General features: G+C 36.0%; 1 protein-coding gene across 3 annotated transcripts in view; it reads left to right on the top strand.

Moving 5' to 3' along the window:
- The first annotated feature begins 5360 nt into the window (after nucleotides 1-5360).
- The window catches only part of LOC123532589 (ceramide synthase 2-like), a 41073-nt gene continuing 21774 nt past the window's right edge, over nucleotides 5361-24659 (top strand). The window contains exons 1-3 of one of the 3 annotated variants that reach the window (XM_045314051.2): nucleotides 5361-5723; nucleotides 6119-6328; nucleotides 21002-21122. In XM_045314051.2, the coding sequence (XP_045169986.2) occupies nucleotides 6132-6328; nucleotides 21002-21122 (318 nt within the window). In that variant the 5' untranslated portion in view covers nucleotides 5361-5723; nucleotides 6119-6131. Of the gene's footprint in view, nucleotides 5724-5857; nucleotides 5985-6118; nucleotides 6329-21001; nucleotides 21123-24659 lie in introns of those variants that run through there. The other 2 variants (XM_045314049.2, XM_045314050.2) reach the window with 2 other exon arrangements.

The raw sequence follows: 24659 nt of genomic DNA on the forward strand, positions 1-24659 counted from the left end.
ACTATTATTGTATTTTTCAATGTTTCTAATATTCTTATTATATGCATGATATTCATATTCAAAATTTCGTTATTCTTACTGTATGTTTGTGAATGTCATTCAATGTTTCGTTGAGGCCTCCGTGGCCGAGTGGGTCTCTGACTTTGAATCATTTGCCCCTCATCGATGTGGCTTCAAGCCTTTCTAAGGGCGTTGAATTCTTCATGTGAGGAAGCCACCCAGCTGGCTTACGGAATGTCGTTGGTTCTACCGAGGTGGCCGCCTGTGATGAAATAATGCACAGCGGAGCACCCGGAGTCTTCCGCCACCATCTAAGCTGGAAAGTCGCCATATGACCTTTATCTGTGTCGGTGCGACGTTAAACCCAACAAAAGACAATAAAATATTCGTTATTCTTACTGTATGTTTGATATTCGTACTCAGTGTTTCGTTATTGTTACGTTATGTTTGTGATTGTCATTCAATGTTTCGTTATTTTTATCAGAACGTGGACAACCGATGCTTTCTGTAAAATTCCTTATCTGTTTTTTAAATTAAATATGTTTAAACTACAGAACAGCAAAACCGCAAAAAATAATATGTCGTTACTGAAGGACATTTTCTGATTTGACGTTGCGTCAAACCCGCAACAATGACAAAACTTCAGAACAGCTTGTACACTTTTTTTTCAGTAATTAAAACGTTAACATTTACACACCTAGTACCCCAAATAATTGACAGAACTTGACCGGGTCCGTAATTCGAAACTGCTCTCCTGCCACTGTAAGAATAAGGATATATATAGTAGCAATCACAATATCATAGAATAGGAATGACAAGTGTTACAACAAGAATAACGAAACATTGAATAACAGTCACAAGCATACAATAAGAATAACGAACTATAGATATTCAGTAACACAGTTTACAATATGAATAACAAAACTTTGACTTACAATAACGAACATACAATAACAATTATATAGATGTATAATTTAGCAACGTCTGACATTCTATACCCTTGCAGTAAATCTCTTTTCATTAGCGAAAAGTCCCTGTCTGTTCTTCTTTTATTGTATAGAATCAATATCAACAATACCGTGCTTGATAAATTGTAGTTCCATATCGTACCGTTGTCGCCTAATTGAAAAGAGGGATAAGGCTTACTGGACCCAATGGTACAATATTTGTAGCTAATTAATCAGATACTGGTTCATACATAAAGCGTCTGTCGTTTTTTGTTGGGGTTTTTTCATCTAATGAATAACAGAAATGGCTTTGTCGCTTCGTAAACGATTTAGAAAACAAAACTAACAATCTGATGGAAATTATACTTAGATATTTTTAAATTAAACTATATTGATGTCATTTCGTTTTTTAGCTCAGCTGTAATTTTTCTATCGTCCGTAGACCATTGTCCTGCATCAACATTTTAATTAAACGTCTTCTCCTCACAAACTACTGGTCAGAATTTCACCAGACATGGTTAGTAGCATCCTAGCATGGAACAAATATTTTTTTGAAAAGGTTCAGCTTGGTCCCTTTTAGGGTCAAGCAGCAAGCAAAGCTCAAAACAGAAAAACGTTTCTAAGTGACTTCTTGTTACGAAATATTTGGTGGATCTTCAGCAATTTTGGCCTGTAGGATCCTTGCATTTAAATGTTTCCGCTCGACAGCAGGTAGAGGCTGCCATTTCTGAAAAGGTTTTGAACAAATTTTCTAGAACGTTTGGCTGGACCTCTCTTAAGTTTGCACTAATGGTTGTGCATGTAGGGACCATCGCAGCAAAACGTACAACAAGCTTGTAATGGCTTTTAAGATCTCTCTAATGAATGTTCTCCAGACTAAGTCAGAAGCAAGGTCTAAAGGTCAAGCTCGTCCTCATGTTAGCGACTAAGGCCCGACATGTGCCTCTTGTTATAAAACGTAATGTGGAGTATTCAGTATAAGTCTAGTATCCTTTGTATTTAATTCATCAAACGATCAAATAAGATTTCCCACGGCAATTGTATTCAAATGTGCATATAAAACGTATCAAAAATTGGCCCATCCTGTTAACTCGAGGTGTCTCAATTTCACGTTTAAATACTGTCGTGTGAAAGTAACCAGCTAGTGATTAAATTGTAAATAAACTTTTACAGGTTTAAACTTGTACGGTCGTAAGAAAGCAGACACCACTGATGAGAAAAAGATATATAGGTGTATACAGATCTTAAAATATCGAATTTCAAAACATTTTATTAAATTAGTTTACCAAGAATAACCAAGACTCAAAATGTATGAGAAAAATCAGAGCTATATTAAAATGGAAATTCTATATGACCAAAACCATATCAACCATTTCTCGGAAGGGAGTTAACATGCACCTTCTATTTAAAATGTACCTATAACTTGCATATCGGAAGAGGCGTTCGGAATCACATTTCCCTTGCGAAAATTGAATTACTGTTAATACAGTGGAGACGTTCTCTAATATAAATGTAATGTCCGTACTGATAATCATCTTCTTAAGCAAATACGCCAAAAACAACGCTGTCGAAATGTCCCATATTTGCCACATGGTGCTATAAATAAAACTTGCTAGTGTGAGATAAGCGATATGCGTTTCAGGTGGTAAGGGAGCGGGGTTTGTCGAATTTTTGAAGCACATCCCAGATACTCAAAGATTTCCGTTTGTATTTAATCAGAAAAATGTAGCAGCACTTATGCTTTAGTCCTTAATATAGCAGTAATGTGTGCTTCAAACTGGCACTATTTATTTAGACATTTGAAATCCCCTCTAAAACTAATAGGCAATTGAACCTACCCCCGCCCCTCTAAAAAAAATAAAGGAAACTTGGGCATTTTTTCTTATTTACACTCGTTTGTATACTTTCATATGATTTCACCATGTTGTAACATAGGTTAACCCTAAGGGTGCAAAGCCTTGCTGAGCAAAGTGACTGTCAAGGAGTGAGTTTTAGGAGAAAAACAGGTCAGAAACACTTATCGTCATTTTGCTGCTCGGTGGCAGGGGAGCAGTGTCGAATTATAGCCTCGTTCGATTTTTTTAGATATTCGGGGTACTTTTGTTCGAAATGTATTAGTATTAATGTTTTAATTATTGAAAGTTAATTCTCAAAGAAATCAATGTGTACATTAATGTAGCTATAAATAACGCATTTGTGAGTCATTATTTATGAAGGAAAATTTGAACGAAGCCGTGTGTTTTCTGTACGAAAATGACAGTAAGTGTCCTTGACTTTTTTTTTTTTTGCTAAAATTCACAACGTGACAAAAACGTTGCTTTACAGGACTTTACATTTTATCGCGTGTATTGGAAATAACGAAATAAAGAGATGGGTGAGAATTAAATACCCATTTATTCTATTGGTGATCCCAAAAATGTAAATTTATTGCGTCATTTTGAAGCATGCATTACTGCCATATTACAATAACGCACAAGTGTTGCAACTTTTTATCTGATTAAATACAGACGAAAACCTTTGAGTATTTGGGGCATGATCCGACATTTCGAATAACTCGCTCACCAGCCACCTTAAGTTCAAATCGGACTTCAAAAATAATAATTCACAAAATTGATGGATCTAGGTGTAGCCAAATATTCACATCTGCCATTTTATAGCTACATGTATTCACACACTGATTTAGAATTACCTTTTAGTAATGAAAACATTAATACACTTTTAACAGAGGTGTCCTAAATATTTCAAGATATTGACCGGGCCATAATCATCATCAGTTTTGTACTTGAGCAGTAGTTTTGTTGTCGTTAGGTACCATCTGATACTCTGCTGTCTGCAAAACAGGGTAGAAAATATTTAATCATGTTTTATATACGTATATCAGATGTAATGACTTATGCAGGGACAAAAAGTGAAGTTTCATATACTCCAGCTAACTTCGGCGGAAAAATGCCACTGTCTTATTAAAGGAATGTCTTCTTTAATGTCTTCTTTAACAGCGGCGTGCGATTTTCAAAACCCTCTAAATTTTCAAATACTCAAAATCGAATATCAACAATTTTCCCTCAATATATTCACCAAAACTGTCTGGTACGGTTTTTGAATACTTACAATAGCTGTGTCTACAGCATTTAAAGACCGTAAGACGTCCAAGACGATGTCGTTATGTGGAGAAATCTAGAACCGTACCAGGTTAATGTTTTGTGGAAAATATGGTTACGTACAAAACTAATCATACATTTGGATTTGTGCGCATATTTCAAAATATATCAGTGCACGTATCAAGGCATGCTTGCACGCGTAAATATAAACATGCACGCATAAAGATGTAGTAGATGCACGCCTACATGTACATGAATGAACTAGTAATTACACGTGCACTTGTGAAATTATACGTGGTCATATAAATATATATATAACCTATGCGCATGTTAATTCATAAATGTATGGATTTGTAAGCGGACGTATATAATTTAGCTGCACCTACAAGTTTACACGCGCACGTATATTTTACACATGCACGCATATATTAGCGTGCTCATACATATACCATGCACTATGAATATACAAGTGAAAGCTAATGATTCAAATTCCTCGTATACATACGTGTGCACGCCCATTTTTGCAATGCACATACATATTTGCGCGAGCAAGTACAAATGAAATGTCTGATGGCTGCGGGTTTTTGGTATATTTATTTTCTTTTTAAATGCAGTGTATTAATATACATGAATGAGAAACAAATACAAATTTAATGTGCCTCATATCTAAAATGAACTCTGCCTGGCCCAGCTTGTGGTGTAACTATGGGCTGGAATACCGTATCATTGATAGATCTCTGGATGTGATTCGGAATGAAATAAAGATGCTATGATTGTCAGAAATACACTTTAACTTTGGTAGCGGGATAAACCCGCAACCAAAAACGAGAGACATGGATATAAGCAGAATGGATGTGAATATAAAAAGAGAATCATTTATAAACAAACAGCTATCAATTCAAATATGCACAAATAGACTGTTTCACGAAATTTCATAATTTTCGTCCTTAGATCTGTCTTAACGGACTTTTAAAACATATTTCATTCATAGGATTTAACTTAATATCATTTTAAACGATTTTCGCGACATAACTATCACCGTTTTGTACTATTAAAGCTCTACAATGTAAGAATGGCCAAATTTGAAACACATTTCACCTTAGTCTTTACTTGGTCTTAAAAATGCTTCGTAAAACGGGCTCGTGATCTGCAATGAAAATAAAATAATAATAGTAATGATAATTAATAAAAGAGCATTTGAGTAAATCAATGCATTTGACTTTCTTGGTGTAAGTAAAAGAAAACTGGGAAGAAATATTTATCGTCTTACACTCTGAACCAGAGCAGCCGATCACTCGTGGTTATCGATTAACAGCGCAAGCATCTCTCGTGATCCAGACAATATCGAATACATGCGTCTCAACATAAATTCACAACACGTTTAAAATAGTTTCAAAGATGCGGCTCGATTTTCTTTCATCTTATGAGTCTATGACAAACACATATACTTTGATTTGGTTACGAAGAGTAGTTTTATGACTTGTAAGAAATACGTCAAAGTTTAATATCATTCAGCACAGGATATTATTGAGTATAGGGAAAGTAGGATATGGCTAATGGCTGTTGAGTTGCTATTTTTATCTTAAATATAAATATATATCGCCATGATTCATTGTATTTGTAAATCACAAGTAGTTGACTAAATGCATCATTTATCGTGCTAAAACGCGGAAAACAGGTAAGAAAATATATTTTTTGTGTAATATAGAGTAGTCTTTTTTTAGTTAATCGATATTCATTTGAATACTAAGTGAAGAATGCAGTGTTAACCTTGGCAGTTTATCTTCCTGTTTAATTGATTCTGTTTATAATTTTCCTTGTACTTGTAGTGTGAGCTACATATCTAACTAAATGCATACTAGTCATTACTAGACTATCGGCCGGTGTCCGGTCTCGGTGATTATATACTCTACGGAGGGTGATAGGAAGGTTATTTTCAGTAAGAGGATTAAATAATTGGACGTGTTATACATTTCGGACAATTTTAATCTTGTTTATTATAACATAATGCAAATCTTGACGTAATGAAAATAGCAAACTTTGTTTAAAACGATTTGTAATTTCACGTTACAGGATAACTTAGGGAATGGTTTTGAACACAGTTTATTCCTTGATCTGGAATGAGAAGTGGTGGTTCCCGAAAAATATATCCGGGCACAAGTATGGATGGCAGGATTTAGAAAATCGAGCCGGGTCTAAGATATATTTACCGCAGATATGGGACATTCAGTGGGCACTAGTATTTGGCATTGGTCTAGTGTTTATCCGATATATTCTAGAAAAGTAAGTGAATATATAAGATAATACACCCCTTCCTCCACCCCCGCCCTCTCGCACGTCCATTTTCCCTTATCTGCATGATGTAGACTCGAACTTGACTAACAAACAATTTTAAGATATTCTAATTAGAACAGTCATGTCCTCATTTTACGCTATACCCACCTCTGTTACTTTATACATAATTTATTTTAGGTAGATTGTGAAGGAAGTTCTACAACATATATTAATCATTCCCGACACCTCATTCCTGATGGAATCCATCGCCACGAGGGTATGTGAGAAGAGGCCAGTTTCCCTTTTAATGCTGAGCGCCAAGCAAGGGAGCTACTGGTACCGTTTTTCACGTCTTCGGTATGACGCGATTGGGGATCGAACCCACGACCTCCCGCACTTGAAGCGGACGCTCTACCATTTGTTTATCACTACGATTTACCCCCAACCTATAAACAGTCTGAAAGCTAGTGAAAACCTAATCCTTCCTTAAGACGAATCTTGAAACGAAGAGCATCATCCCACTCGTATTTTATGTTGCCCATAAACCCACAAAAGATTGACAAAATTACATTCGTACATGGGACGTTTTGTTAAGTATGTATACCATTTATACGTATCACTGGTTCAGTGGCCCGAGCTTTATTACACAATATAGTCTGCCCCTGTTTAGAGATGTTACGGATGAAGATCAATGTTGAAATATACAGATGTTGAGCGACACTCTTAAATCTTTTTAACATACAGCTGTAAAAAACAATTCCTTTAATGTTTTGTTTTTCATAATGTACAGTATACACTTTGTTCATTAAAAACGCATTTTTTTCTTGAAAGCGTCATCTTGTAGCAAAACATGTTAATTATTTTGGGATTGTACACATGTATGAAACCATCGTCTTGTAAGCTTCTTTTCTTTTACCCTATTCAGTTCAACGGGCTTTTAGAAATCCTTCAATGTGTTTAAAAAATATACACACGATTACAGACAAAAAAGACATCTTTATCTAATCAATGGCCCCTTTTGCAACCCCTACTGCTGTAAATAAACGGGATGTCAAAGTATTTTGTTTCTAACTGCACTTAAAATGACCTATAGGTTAAGGGCATGTTTGTTTCAATCTTCTGAAAAGCTGATTATGTTGGTTTAATCTAAAATTTAAACAGCTTTGCAGTTTTGAATATTTAAACTTTTACATTGTCAAATAAATATGTGGACTTAAGCAACTCCGCTTGGACACATTTTACAAATAATGTATGTCGCTAACTAAACTTATATGAGCCGCACCATGATAAAACCAACATAGTGCATTTGCGACCAACATGGATCCAGACCAGCCTGCGCATCCGCGCAGTCTGGTCAGGATCCATGCTGTTCGCTTTCAAAGCCTTTTGCAATTAGAGAAACTGTTAGCGAACAGCATGGATCCTGACCAGACTGCGCGGATGCGTAGGCTGGTCTGGATCAATGCTGGTCGGAAATGTACTATGTTGGTTTTCTCATGGCGCGGCTCATTTATGTATTTTTCTAACGTTCATTGTTCCTTATGGCTTACAGAAGTGGGTGGGTGCCATTTTGCTAATTATAAGAAATCCCTCTCGTTATTTTAATGGTACAGGGATAGAGCGTCGGTCTCCAGATCCGAAGGTCGTAGGTTCGATATTCCTGAAAAGTTTTTTCCATAAACTCGGGTACTGGTTATGAATTTAGGGGACAGTCAACATGCGAAGTTAACTTCTTTTTTTTTTAAACCTCCTTAAAACATGTAATAATAACTATTGATAAACTTAAACACACACATTTACAAAAAAAAATGGTATAGTTTATTGTAGAAGTGATCAGTTTGAAGTGTCTGGCGTAACGATCATAACTTTTAAAGTATTTATTGTTAAAACACCTCCTTGTGATGTGAAAGTACCATTATTTCCTCGGTTTTAAACAGGATGTACAATACCTCTTTAATCTCTCGCTAACGTGATATTGCATTTTATAAATGCATTAGGGATGGACATATATATCCAACTGCTGTAAAAGGGATATTTTGAATACGCCATATTGTTTTCAAGTCATCATGGACACAAAATGTATTTTAGCTCACCTAATCACAAAGTAATCAAGGTTTGCTGTTGTGATAGAGATAGCCCTGTGTCCGTCATGCGCAGTTGCCAGCAGTTTCGCTGTTACCACTCCGGAGGTCACCATTGTGGCCCAATCGTTATGATATTTGGTTACAATGTTTACCTAAATAAAATCTCGGATAAAAAACTAGGTCACTAGGTCATTTCATAGAAAAACCATGTTTACATTTAGTACCTGATGACCATAAACTTGGTGCAGCATGTTTGCATCAATGATCAGTTATGGTCAAAACAAGACCACTAAGTCAAATAATAGAAGTACATTTCTAACATACCAGCAGTCATATCAGATACATGATTTTAATGAAATTATGTTAGATTTTGTTGTTTTTTCGGTTACGTTTGAAACTATGAGATCTGGGAACAAAATACTATGGCATTAAGTTAAATCATGGAACAAATTTGTAAGCACATTAGGGACCTGGTATTCATGAAAATGTGTAATATTAATATATAGATCAAGTCATTGGGTCATTTATGGAAAAAAATTAGGTCAAATCATAGAAAGACTTAGTTACGAGTCTAGAGGCCTAGTTTGCTATCAATCAGGTTTACACGAAACATGGTCGGTATGTTTTTCGTTACTGAATGTAAGCCAAAAGGACTACTGAGTAAGAGGGGGATTAATAGATAGGGGTAGAGGAAGAGCAGTGTTAATATGCTCTGTTAAATAAAATTTTGCACAATGGTCCCTTTCCATTTTGAGTTATAGCAACACTGTTGACTGATGAAATCCAACACTCTGCCTTTATGCAGATTTTTATAATTTTGTTGAATTTCTGGATAAAACATTAATCAAACAAGGCCCTTTTTCTTGTTTCTTGGTGTCGAACTATAGCCGCATTCCCCTGCAAGGGACATTTATACAGATCTGCGATAAATAAAAAAAATCTCCCCCGTTAGATCGTTTCATTTAACTGGTAACCAAAAAGGACAACAAAATTGGAATTAATTGGATGAAATATAGATATCTGATAATGCATCATTCACTACGGATTAAATACAATTCTTTTTTCTCATTTGTAGTTTCTCTTGAAATAACATGTGTTATACCATATAAGGAATTCTTGTCGAGTTAATTGGTGTACAGTTATAGTATATCAATATTTGTTGTTCATATATTTAACCGAAATATACCAGGTTGTAGCTTTGAATAAGTGATTTCTTTAAATGAGCCACTCCATGGGAAAACCAACATAGTGGCTTTGCGCCAGCATGGATCCAGACCAGCCTGCGCATCCGCGCAGTCTGGTCAGGATGCATGCTGTTCGCTAATGGTTTCTCTAATTGCAATAGGCTTTGAAAACGAACAGCATGGGTCCTGACCAGACTGCGCGGATGCGCAGGCTGGTTTGGATCCATGCTGGTCGCAAACCCACTATGTTGGTTTTCTCATGGCATGGCTCAAATATTATTCATTTAGGTAGAAAAAATTTATTTCTCCACACGTAAGTTTCAGTCGTAATTAATACTTATATTTCAGTATTTCACTGAAAATATGGGATACATGACAATGCGTAATAATAAGAACTTTTCTGCTCATTTCTATTCTGCTTTGGTCAGTTATTACCTGTGTAATTATAAGGTCATAAAAATGTTTAACTCGTGTATGTTCTAGTAGCTCGCTCAGGGAGCTCCCCGTGAGCAATGTAGGCACGGGCATGCACATAATTTTCAGAAATAAGTGTTTTTGGGGGCCTAGATATACTGAAAAACGTTCCTACGCACATATGTTTGAGATATTTTATATATACTACGCCCCTGTAGCTAGTAATGTATACCGTACGAAATAATTTGTACGGTCTCGCAATTATAACATTCCACGATGGTCACGCATGCTGAATGATTCAGTGTGACTGTACATAAACTAAAGAGTCTGATGTAGGGTAATGTTTTAAAGGTCTATAGCTCATATGATGATAAAGTGATTAACATTTTTGTTTTGATAACAGTGCAATGTTCAATATTTAAACGCATTTTCCCTATATCATTAAGCACTACATTTTCAAGCTATTTTTTGCTTTGTTATGTAATTATATGAAACGTGTTATAAAGTAGGTAGACCAGCTTATATCAAGAAAATAAAAACTATTAACATGGAAATTGTATTTTTATACATGTGCATACTGAGAGGGAAAGGGACTCATATTTTTTTCTCACAGAAATAGTATAGATACTTACTACAAACCCTCTTTACTCAAGGGAAACAACCTGTTTATAGAATGTCAATCTCTTAATTCTACTCGAGGTATTTCGGTGTAATAGAAAAGTAATCTGTATCTATATTACCTGCAAAATAGGTTAACACAGTCATGCATCGAGACATTTTTCCTATACCTTTATGCACATATAAGTAGGCGGCAGAGACCTTTCCCTTAACTTTATCAGGCTTAAAATTTTTAGCTCACCTGAGCACAAAGTCGTCTGTCGTGAGTAGTCAACAATTTTACTTTTAAGGCCCAATCTTCATGAAACTTTGTCAAAATGTTAATCTCTATAACATCTAGGATGAGTTCAGGTCGATTAATACATTTTCACTTGATCTTCATAAAACGTTGTCAGAATATTTGCCTCTGTGAAGTCTATGTCAGTGTTAAAACTGGTTTACCATTGGTCAAAAACGAGGTCAATTTGTCCAATCATAGAAAAGGTCTTGCTAACATTCTAGAAGCCACATTTTCTGCCTAATGTTTATAAACATATGTAAGACTTCATGTCTGTATGTCTGTATGTACAAAACTGGGCAACCTATAAAGGTACAAAAACTAGGTTACTGGATCAAAATAACAGAAAACCTTATTGTCATTGTAGAGGCCACATTGTCTGCATGATCTTCATAAAACCTTAAGAATGCATGTCTGTTTAAACTGTATATCATAAAAATTGAAAAGAAAAACGTTGTTTTAGAGGCCACATTTTATATTGATATAACCCTTATCATGCTGGACACGATTGCCTTTGCGACCAGTGTAAATCTTGATCTACCTGCACATCCATGCAGTCTGATCAAGACCTGCACTTTTCGCCATTCAGACAAGATCATTTTGGTAAGCACCGCTTTTAACAGCCGATGGTACTGTTAAAAGTGGTGCGTACCAAAACGATACTGACTGAATGGCGAACAGTGCAGGTCATGATCAGACTGTACGGATGTGCAGGCTTATCATGATCTGCACTGGTCGCAAAGATAGAATCAATCGTGTCCAGTATGAAGATAGCTTGAAAGACAATTCAACAGTACCCATTTTACAAAATTTAATGTTTTAAGAGCTTTTAGATTAACCCTTAGCCTGCTGGTGGCAAATGATTCTGCCTTTGCGACCAGTGCAGACCAAGATCATCATCCGTGCAGTCTAATCATGGTCTGCACTGTTCGCTATTCAGTCAGTAATTTTACAGTGAACACCCCTTTGAATAATAAGTGGTATGGCCCAAATTGAATGATGGACCGGTCCATTTTAGATATTTAGCAGGGTAAGGGTTAATATGATACAGTACCTTTAAAATTAAACTACAGCTAGTCTGAATCATGTAAAGGTCACTGTGTGTATTGTGGCAATATTTGAAGATTTTTGAAATGTAAACATTAGGTACAAAACGAAAACGTAAACGGTTATTTAACTTTTTAAGTTATAGGGCAACGATACTGGGAGGAGGCTAGAATAGCGGAAAGGTTACAGACCAGCACAGATCACCTTTGGACCAACGGGAAATAGTTTCCGGCTTCTGGTTAAACAGAGGTACTGGCCAGTATTCGAACCCGAGTTACGATTTTGATGACATCGGTGCACAGTTCCCTGTTGAAACACTCTCGATTGTGTTAAAATCCCATATGTTAATGATTGAATTAACCCAGATTTGAAAGCTATAATCAGAATATTTTTAGAGCCGGCGACCAGCGATGCCACTTTTCCTCGTGACATTATTAGCGGTTTGTCCTAATTTATTCCTAATCAGGCTTTGAGCGAAATAGGGAAGATGTAAAATTCATACTGTGAAAAGTCGGCGCTTACATGAAATACTGTAAGGTTAACTTAATCGCCGGAACGCCACGACTCAACGCAAGTACATGTTAAATAAGCTTAAACGCGAAACAAAGACACGGCCCAGAAATTAAGCGTATTTTGTCTTTTCCATGAAAGCAAACGTATAATCTTTTAAACGGCTTTTTGTAGCATTTTAGGTCAGGTCATTAGTACAGAACATTCCACAAATTGCCCAAAAGCGAACTTCGGACAAAACTATATCTTTGTTGTGTGAAACAAATGTTCGCTTTGTCTTAAAGTTGAACGACCCTATGGAAACAAACAGGACAAAGTTCGACGCACCGAAATGAATTGCGTTTGACATATATCCAGGAGAAATATACTTACTTAATCCTACTATTATGTGCCTGTATTTTCGCTGACAAATAAAAAAGAAGTCTTTGTTGCCGTTAAAATACTTCACCTTTTCATTCAAAAGTCTGATTTATTGAGATATGTATATAAAAGTATGATGTTACATTGTAAATAGGCGGAATTTTTCGTTAGGATTTAATTTCGTGGATTGTCATAACAGTGAAATTCACACAAAAAATAGTCTTCTGCGAATAACGGCGATTGTCGTATGATATTTGTAACAAGAATGTCAGAGCCGCCGCAGGTTCATATATAACAACTGGATCATAAATCTGCTGAAGTTTAAATGCATATGATGGGTGTAAATTGTCTCAATGGTCTATTAATTATTTTTGATATAATTAGAATTCTTGATAGTATGAGATTTTTACCACTTTGAGGGTATGAGATTTTTATCACATGATAAGCGATGGGTTTTCAAAAAGTTTTCATAACGTTTTTACTTTTTGACATACCATTCATATATCTGACATTCAATATATATGTACCTTTAGTCTTTCTTATACATACAAAGGAACAAAATTATTATTGAAATCGGTGTCCTCTGCGAGTTTCGGCTTTAACATCGGAAATGTCCGAACATCCATCGGATTTTATCTTAACATAAGAGAACTTGTCATTTTTTTCGTTCAACTTTGATTTCTGTTGCAGCTGTGTCTACTTTCCCGTAAAGTATGTTTATTTTAGCTCATCTGAGCACAAAATGCTCCGGGTGAGCTTGCGTCTATCTTCGTCGGCCGTCAACAATTTGACTGCTAACTCTCTAGAGGTCTTAATTTTAGGCCAATTTTAATGAAACTTGGTTAGGAGGAATGTTACTCTATAAAATCTCGATAGAATTCTTTACTGAGTCATTTAGGTTCAAAATTCAAAAATTAGGTTACTATGTCAGTAAATAAGAAAGACTGATATATTCTAAGGACAACCTCATCTACATGAAACTTTGTCTGATTGTTTGTCTTCATAAGATCTAGGTTACGTTTGAAACAACTTTGTTTACACAGAGGAGGCCAAATTTTCTTCTTGATCTCCATAAAACTTTGTCAGAATATTTGTAAAACTCGATTATGTAGGTCAAAAACAAGGTTACGAGGATGAAATCATAGAAAGATCTTATAAACATTTAAAATACCACACTTTCAGACTTGGACAGAATGCTCATCTGTTTAAAATCTGAGATAGATTTATGACTGGGTCACTTGGGTAAAAACTACGTCAGCAGGTCGTTTAGTTGAAAGACAGGATGAATGATCTGCCTGATTGACATAAAACGTGGGCATAGTGTTTGTCTTTGTGGGTTCTAATTTCAGTTTATCAGATTTATAAATATTATATCTTAATACCACGCCATCATCTCCCCCGCCCCTCTTATTGTTTACAAATTCTTGATATTGTGTCTTAGTGAATTGTGTCATCATTGCCCCTCCCCCACCCCCGCTCAATACACGTCCGCGCGCACGCATACATATTAACCGTCCGTATTTACTAAGTAGAAATTATAAAACCATGTCAGACTGGCCCTATTTCGAAATAATTTCAGTTATTTACCTCGCGTTACCCTCTTCCAGTGAACCACAGGTGAGCGATCCATGGCCACTATGACCCTTTTGTTAATTCTTTTTTGAGCAGTACAGCAAAGCCCAATTTTAAGTACATGCAATTAATAGATATTATTGATTTTCTTCGTCAGTAAAGCGCTTTTTCAAATTCTGTAATGACAAGATAAAATTATATATCCCTTTGGAAATAAACTGATCACTTACAAGTTGCAGAAAATTCAACAAGCGTTTTGTTCTATATATAAATCGTTTTTAGCAAAAAAAATATGAAAATTACCACCAGAAAATATAAAAGCATTTACCTTTTTACATCAAATGATGCCATGATCAAAAGGTTTCATGCAACAAGCACCTGCACGTGACAGTTACAGTAGTGAATTAATCATTAAGTGATTTGACACATCTTTAATACTTAGGAGCAAGTATAGGATGTTGTTCCGTTGTTTTATTGCACAACGGAATAAAAGTAACAATAACTTACTTAATGCGATATCACTTTAAGTGATAGCTTATAAATAGAACCCTTTCACCCCCCCCCCCCCCCCCCCCCCCCCACACACACACACACACACCCGTCACACACACACAAAAGATTCTTTTCATCCATTTAAAAGTATCAACTTTACTAACTACACTTGCGTTAAAATATCTTCATAGATGTGTTGATGTGTTGGTGGAAAATGCGCAAAAGGAAAATAAATGAAATCATTATTTTTTAGATATTTTATTATACTTCGCTATTAAAACGGAAGTTAAATATCTAATACAGATGTATGCTGAAGTCAAATTCACTTCTGTAATGATCTGATTAACTCCTGTTGATACCATCTTTTCATCTCTTAGTATGACACCATCGTTTAATGAAGTCTGTTAGAATATTATACAAATTTTAATTTGCATGTACTACGATAATTTCAATCGTTTGAAGACTGTGCAATTTGCATTAAACCAAAGCTGGACTAGTTATTGCCAAGGGGATTATTTATCTGATTTTAAAACAATTACGGTAGCTGAAGCTTCAGCTGATAAGAATGTACAAAGGATGTGGCTACTTTGGTGAAATTGCGATAAAATCTTTAAAGATATCCAATGTACATCACTAACATAATTTCTTTTAGATACTATCTTTAAATGTAGAAAAGCCTTTTCAAACAAATTTAACTTGAGTAAATATACGAGATAAATTAACTGTTTTTGTAGAACTACGTTCGTAATGTGGCCCGGTGGTATAGTGGTAACACGTTTGACTGTCAGTCCAGAGGTTCGGGGTTTGAATCCCGTCCAGTGCTGGAAATTTCTGAATGCGGTCCAGGGCTGGAAATTTCTGAGATGCTCTTGAGTGTCTACAACCTAACTAAGAGGCTTATGTTTCACAGAAACGATTCGCGTGCATCGTCTAAACACCGACACTTCAAAACCAGACTGAGCTAGACTAAGTTAGCCGGACAGGCCTGTATCTAAAAGGATTTCTCCCTCTCTTTCTCTGTTCTGGGGGCTTTGTCTTACTCTGTCCCTCTGTGCAGATCGCTCTGTGTCTGTACCAGTAGAGGATGAATTTGGCGCCAAGGGTGGTTGCCTGCCTAAACGCCATGTATATAAGTCATCTGTTAAAAAAGTATAGCAGCTGCACATTTATACTGTCCTCAGCTATACATACATTAAATACATTTAACTATGCATTATCAAAACTGTTTAAAGAATACGTCTATTTTTTAGAAAACAAACAATACCAGTGTATTTATTCATAATTTAATGTCCTATATATTCTTTATTCCAATAAATTATCAAAAAAAAATATGTACACAGACAAAAAACAATATTGGAACATTGCTTTTGTCAACTCGTTCGCAAAATTGTTATTTGAAAAAAAAATATTGGGACGGCGCTCTTATGTCAATTGTTTCACAAATCATTCCAGAAATCTTAAAAATACTTATCGAGAAAAAAACATTACAGGCAAACAACTGACGTTTGAGTCAATTATAAAACAACTGAAGAAACAAGAAATATGCGCAGTGCAGTTGGAAAATAAATAACATAAAAGTGGAAAGTTTTTGCTCTTTGAGTGATTCAGACAAAACCTTTGTGGGATAGGTACTTTCCTTCCGGCCATATCTGTCAGATCTTCTCAAAGAATACTGTATTTGGCATTATAATCATCTACAGCTGAACATCACATGACAAAAATATCTTGCACGGAAACGTCTGTAGTTTATTACACACAAGAAAGAAGATCAGAAACCGTCATCTACCTGGTAGACTTTAATTGCGCCTGAAAACCACATCTGTCAATGAAACATTCAGTATTTACCAGTTATACGCCCGCACACAGCTCTTTCTGTTATCTTTGATTTATAAAATTAATGTTTATTAACCAGACTTTTAAATAGTGTTTATTAGAATACTCATTATATTTGTTAAGACATATCAATATAATTGCTAAATGTACAGACAGATGCATAAAACTGTAAACAGTACCATTCAGAATAAACGCTTTTGTGATCACCCTGTGTCGTCGTCCGGCCGTCCGTCCGTCCGTCGTCCGTCGCCAACGATTTGACTGTTAACACTCTAGAGGACACATTTTTGGCCCAATCTTAATGAAACTTGATCAGAATGTTACCCTCAATACAATGTTGGGTGAATTCGTTATTGGGTCATCTGGGGTCAAGAACTAGGACATCAGGTCAAATCAAAGGAAAAGCTTGTTAACACTCTGGAGGTCACAATTTTGGCCCAATCTTAATGAAACTTTGTCAGAATGTTACCATCAATAATATCTTGGACAAGTTCGATATTAGATCATCTGGGATCAAAACCTAGGTCACCAGTTCAAATCAAAGGAAAAGCTTGTTAACACTCTAGGGGCCACATTTTTGGCCCAATCTTAATGAAACATGGTCAGAATGTTACCCTTAATAAAATCTTGGACAAGTTCGATATTGGGTTATCTGGGGTCAAAAACTAGGTCACCAGGTCAAATCAAGGGAAAAGCTTGTTAACACTCTAGACGTCACAATTTTGACCCAATCTTAATGAAACTTGGTCAGAGTGTTATCCTTAATAAAGCCTTGGACGAGTTTGATATTGTGTCATCTGGGGTCAAAAACTAGGTCACCAGGTCAAATCAAAGGAAAAGCTTGTTAACACTGTAGATGCCACATTTATGACTATATCTTCATGAAGCTTAGTCAGAATGTTAATATTGATAATCTTAAGGTCCAGTTTGAATCTGGGTCATGTAGGATCAAAAACTAGGTCACCCAGTCAAATCAAAGAAAAAGCTAGTTTACACTGTAGAGGCAACATTTATGATCATATCTTCATGAAACTTAGTCAGAATCTTAAACTTGATGATCTTTAGAACAAGTTCAAATCTGGGTCAGGTGGGATCAAAAACTAGGTCAATAGGTCAAATCAAATGAAAAGCCTGTTAACACTGTAGAGGCCATATTTATGACTGTATCTTCATGAAACTTAGTCAGAATCTTAAACATGATGATCTTTAGGTCAGTTTCGAATCTGGGTCAGGTGGGGTAAAAAACTAGGTCACCGGGTCAAATCAAAGGAAAAGCTAGTTAACACTTTAGAGGCCACATTTTTGACCATATCTTAATGAAACTTGGTAGGAATGTTAATCTTGATGATCTTTAGGGTAAGTTTAAATCTGGGTCAGTTGGGGTAAGAAACTAGGTCACTAGGTCAAATCAAAGGAAATGCCTGTTAACACTTTAGAGGCCACATTTATGACTGTATCTTCATGAAACTTAGTCAGAATGTTAAACTTGATGATCTTTTTCAAATATGGGTCATGTCGGGTCAAAAACTAAGTCACGGGGTCAAATCAAAGGAATAGCTAGTTAACACTTTTGAGGCCACATTTATGACCATATTTTAATGAGACTTGGTATAAATGTTAATCTTGATGATCTTTAGGTCAATAGGTCAGGTGAGCGATATTATTAATTTCACTCAGCGTTGCAAAAGACATGCAGTGAGAAAACGAACGCTTTCATCCGATAATCTTTCGTATATCAAAAATACCTATGATACGTTATCAAGCAATCTAATTTGCCAACTTAGTCACGTGACATAGGTTATTGTAGGTCATGAAAACGAGCTTAATACGACTGCGCCGAAAACAAGGTTTCAGTTTCGACAGAAACAAAAATCATATATATGTATAAGGATATAGGCAAGTTTGATAAGCTGGTGTGATAATATTTGCATCGTTTTATTTTCCTACTTCAAAATAAAATGTAGATCTGATCACGTGAGCTTTTGGTGCACGAGTATCAAATAATATCAATCTGCACAACTGATAGGCTATCCTGAACGATTAGTACTTGTACTTGTTTAACGCCTGTATGTTTCTGGAATGTATTGTCAATGGAACAACTGTTGACAGTATTGATTCCCTGGGCTCGTCAATAGCGAATTAAAAGATCTACTGAATGCAATACAATTACCATACTTTTAATCTAGATAATGGTTCACAGACACGGCTGGTTACCAAAAGCTGTCTTAATCATTGGATTAATTCATCATGTGGCGACATGGCTGTTTTGCCATGACACTTTGTACCGATGCTTGATACATTGTTGTATATTTTTTTCTTAATGGTGTAATTATACGTATATCAATACCTTGTATTTTACTTTACTCTTTAATATGCATTACACAATAGTATCAGCTTTCTTTGTCTGGGTTTGTTTCCCAACTTACATAAATTATGTACGTATACGAATGACAGTTTGTGTTTGTTTCTCTGTGTTAGCAGTTACACATATATCAGTGCCTGCTTTGTGACTTTTGTATCTTGGCCTTGAAGTATATTTACGTGTACCCAATTCATTATTCATGTGTCTTTCTCTTTAATATTTCCTTAAAGTATAAAGTTTTACAATTGCTAGGCCTTAGTTCGTGCCCATTTTTCTGTTTAAGCGCTGTTTGGACCACAACGCTATAAACACGCATAACCGTTTTTAAAACATTTTGATAATAAAATATCATCAATGATATAGGTGCAGTGAATGTTTATACATTTAATTCAATATAGTTACATGTTAGTACAATAAATATTCTCTCCCCTTATTTGCAAAATACAAAACATCCGACTAGAGCAAATACAATGTTCATGGACTCAGAACATAGCCTACAAGTTGCATTACTATAAGGTATGAAATACTTCACGTAGAGGGCTCTGCATAATGATTGCCTTATGTCTGCAGACAAGAGCATCAACATTCAGTGCAGCTTCGCCCAGGCACCACTGGGTTGTCTAAATTGTGTTCTACAGCGCCTGATGGTCTGGCGGAGAACTTAGTTTATTAATTGGCTTCCCAGTAAAGGGAAATAAATGTGTATCTGTCTTTGTGTAAAGATGTCTGCTTTTAGGAAGTGTCTTTAAACCATTAAGTCTACCTACAATTTTCCATCAAACGAAACGGTTTTTTTTTATTACAGAGGTTACACCGTAGTTTGCAGTTGCATGTATTGAAAACTACTTTAAAAATACATAAGGAACTATATATGGTACTACAGTCACGCGGATAGAGACTTAACAGCTGATTTGCATGCTCAGTATCACAAAACATAGACAGCGTTATTGTTTGTCACATGGTCTGAAATGTGATAATTAAATTGGAAAGATCTCATTTCAAAACAAAGTACACCGTAATGATTGAATAATTGTATTATTCCAACACCACATCAGTGACTCTTGTAGTTCCAATGCGTAGAGTCGCTTATTTCAGCTCAGTTAGGTGTTGTTTCTGACGTGTTTGAAAATAATATATCAATACGTCAATGGACTTCGCTCAGTAAAATCCTGGCAAATCTTTAAATCTATCTCACAGAAGCGTAATATAGAGATACTGAATAACTCCCCATGAATGGCTTAAGTACATATATGCTCTTCAGAGCATATTTAATGAATTTCTTGGATGCATAGTTTACTGCTTATTTGAGCTCGATCTTCTGTATCATTTTCATCATGGCATCTATTATAAATTTCCCAGAGTTATGTTCAAATGGGGGAGCTCGGATCTTTTAAGGGGCTGCTACAGCTAAAAGTAAAAATACCGTTGAATGATTTCTTCTGAACGGGATGGTGGACCTTCACCAAGTTTGGTCGGTAGCATCATTTTACGGTCAACTTCAGAAATTATTCATATTGGAGCACTCGGTCCCGTTTTAGGGGCCGCTAGAGCTAAATATAGAAATACTACCTTAAAACAACTTCTTCTCATGAATCGCTGTTTTCAGATGACCATAATAAAGAGACCTTTCAAAACGCCCTCAGCCTGCTCCAATGGTCGGTGTGGGGTTTTTTTCACCCAATTTTAAAGACCTGGGAAGGATTTAGTGTTTGAACTGTTCGTCATCTGTCACACTAATGTATGTAGTCAACTTGTGCTGCCTCTGGAACTTTCCACATCTGGAATGTGATTCGCTTCTAAAGTTGCACATTCTCTAGCCTGTTTAAGCTCTGAAACTCAGGTTAGCGATCTAGGGTCATTATGACCCTCTTGTGTTCTATATTTGTGAAAAATAAGTACGTTTAATAAAGTTCATTGGGTTTATTTCAGGATACTCTTGGCCCCTCTAGCTATCAAACTAGGTATTCAAGTACGACGTTCACCTCATGTAGCGAAGAATCAAATCCTCGAAGCTGCCTATAGACGGAAGAAAAAACCAGTTGACGTTGAGGTAAATATTTCGAGATACCTATAGTCAGATGTGGCGTCACTAAAAAGCGCAACGAAACGGGGATATACTTTATTTAGCATTATATATGTCAAATCTGTATATAAAGATCTAACGTGGGAAATAGTGGCCTTTATTGACAGGTAAATTTACACTGTAATTTGTTCAAAAAGAACCCCACTGACAGAGACATATTGTTTTTCCTTGTCCGTCCGTCCGTCACACTTTATTTCCGATCAATAACTGGAGAACCATTTGACTTAGAACCTTCAAACTTCATAGGGTGGCCGGGCTTATGGAGTAGACGACCACTATTGTTTTGGGGGTCACTCTGTTAAAAGTTAAGGTCACAGGGGCCTTTTCCGATCAATAACTTGAGAACCACTTGACCCAGAATGTTGAAACTTCAAAGGATGATTGGACATACAGAGTAGATGACCCTATTGATTTTGGGGTTCACTCTGTTAAAGGTCAAGGTCACAGGGGCCTGAACATGGAAAACCATTTCCGGTCAGTAACTTGAGAACCACCTGACCCAGAATGTTGAAACTTCATAGGATGATTGGACATGCAGAGTAGTTGACCCCTGTTGTCTTAGGGGTCACACTATTTAAGTTCAAGGTCGCAGTGAACAGAACTTGGAAATACATTTCCGGTCAATAACTTGAGAACCCTTCAAACTTCATAGGGTGATAGGACTTACAGAGTAGATGATCCCTATAGTTTTTGGATCACTTCATCAAAGGTCAAGTTCACAGGGGGGCTGAACATAGAAAACTCTTTCCAATCTTTTACTTGAGAACCACTTGACCAAGAATGTTGAAACTTAATAGGATGATTGGTCATGCAGAGTAGATGACCCCTTCTGATTTTGGGATCACTCGATCAAAGGTCAAAGTCATAGGGGCCTGAACATGGAAAACCGTTACCAGTTCATAACTTGAGAGCCACTAGGCCCAGAATGTTGAAACTTAGTGGGATGATTGGACATGCCAAGTAGATGATCCCTTTTGCAGCCAACCATCAGTGTCTCTTTGACTTTCGCTCCTGTCCCCTTATACGACTATGCATTGGGGCAGACATGCGCTTTTCTACAAAAGCATCTTCTAGTTTCTATTTGGCTGTATGCCACTGTTGAATTTAGGGCAAGTGTGAGACTGGATAACCATAGATCGGTATTTACTTTCATTTCCTGGTGACTTTCAGCTTGGTTTTCGTTCACATAGAGTACGTCTTGCTATGTATGGAGTCCTTTTTGATATTTTTTACATACTTAATTTATTGATATATCAAACCCGGTCTTCTTTTTTAAAAGTGAAGAGTGAGGTATGAAGGACTGCAGTTTAATTCCGTATTTCCCGGGCTTCTGTTTCTACATTTTTTTATGTTTTATTATGTCGATATAAGCGCCCATGCATGATGTTTTATTGATATTGTAAAATAAAATGGTTCACTTGAGAGTCGTAATATTTGATGAAATATTAATGAAATATTATTAAGTCAAAGTATATATCTAAATTAGTGATATTTCTGCATTTAATTCGCTCACTTTATGTGTTGCTATTTAGAGAATCATTTGGTATTAATAGCTTATTACCTTAGTTTGATAGATCAGCAATTACGCTTCCAACATTTTTGTTTTCAAAAATACCTAGAATGAAGTATGTTGCTGCGGGACCTCACTCTGCCTTACATACAGTCAAGCCTTACAGACTTCCAGCCCTACCCCTTCAAACCCCCCCCCCCCCCCCCCCCCAATTCATTCCCCCACCCTCTTACCGTACATACAAACACTAAAAGTGTATCAGATATATTTGATTAGGAAACGAGTATAAAATGCTTCTCAATGGTTAATGCACTTATCCACTTTTGCGCTGACGTAAAGATATGTTTTATTGGTTAAACAACGTATTTTATGAAGATAAATCATTTTATGAATATAGAGCATTTGAAAAGAACAAAAAAAAACAACAAACATTTTCTGACGATCGCATGATATTAATTAGATATACTAGGTATAACATACAGCGACATGCTATAATGGCGTTTAAACAGATATATTTCATGCTTAATGCATACATGAATAATTTATCTTTCGTCTTTCTGTCTCAATCAGGTGGGAAAGATACGGCTTTTAGCGACACTTTGTAATGATCCGGTGTTACCGCTCATTTGATACCACTGAACTCGTGCTCCAGTTTTCTTTTTTTTTTTCCTTTTTTTAATATGACGATAAGACAGTAACTATATGATCAACCAAATCCGTAATAGTTTGTTGTTTTTTGTTGGTGTGAAATGCAAGATCCTGCTGTTAGTTACTAATACATCATTGTGAAGGTAGATAGACAAAATAGTTCATTCAAGTAGTAGTACTATTTACAACAATAACAAGGTATTAAACAGATATGTAAGGTATTAAATACATTGATATACGGATGGCGCAATCAAAATATTTTAAGAAAAATATGTATATCTCTGCATCTTATATAATATATATGTAATATATTCAAGCAGTAATGTCAGTCTATATATGCACTATATAGACTAATTAGATTGTTGGATATACTTATACTGTTTAACCGAATTTGAAAGAGCGTAACATATAATTGAGCCGTGCCATGGGAAAACCAACATAGTGGCTTTGCGACCAGCATGGATCCAGACCAGCCTACGCATCAGCGCAGTCTGGTCAGGATCCATGCTGTTCGCTAACAGTTTCTCTTATAGCAATAGGCTTTGAAAGCGAACAGCATAGATCCTGACTAGACTGCGCGGATGCGCAGGCTGGTCTGGATCCATGCTGGTCGCAAAGCCACTATGTTAGTTTTCCCATGGCACGGCTCAATTATTGTTCCTTCTGAAGAGAAGGAACACTTATGGTGAACATGTCACACTTGACTGAGCATGTAATAGATACAAGGGTATCGTCAAAGGAATCGATTTCCCGTAGGGCGCCGCCGTCTTGGACTCATGCATATTCATTACAGATAGCCTCTAGCCCAATATGTGTTTACGCATAATCAATCTTTATTCCAGTCTTTAAATAGTGCGATACAACTACGTAAAATAACAGAACAAGAAGACACAATAATAAAGTTTAAATTATGTAACTCCTCGATTGAATATATCATAGTAAAGAATAGAGATTAATGAAATGAATATGCATCATCTAAAAATAGACTCCCGCCAAAAAAACGTAATAAAATTCCTGGTCACGTGATTCCTTTAGCTTCTAACGTTTCAAATTTGCATGTGATTTCTTTTGCGTACTTTTTTACTTCCTGATTTGTTTTTCGAATCGTAAACGCATGTACGAAATTTCTTTGTGTTAAGTGTGCGGGTACTCGCTGGTGTAGTCGCGTGATGAAAATATCCGGAAGTGAAATACAGACTGCAAGGCAAATGCTTCCAATAGCATATGTACTGCACTTGCTTATATTTAAAAAAAACGGCTTTGGGTTATGATAAAACTGTTAATACTTAGATTAGTTCTTAAATAGATCTGATTAAGTTTGCACAAAAAATGACAAAACAAAACAT

Source organism: Mercenaria mercenaria, chromosome 11 (genome assembly GCF_021730395.1).
Source record: "Mercenaria mercenaria strain notata chromosome 11, MADL_Memer_1, whole genome shotgun sequence".
NCBI classification, from domain to species: domain Eukaryota; kingdom Metazoa; phylum Mollusca; class Bivalvia; order Venerida; family Veneridae; genus Mercenaria; species Mercenaria mercenaria.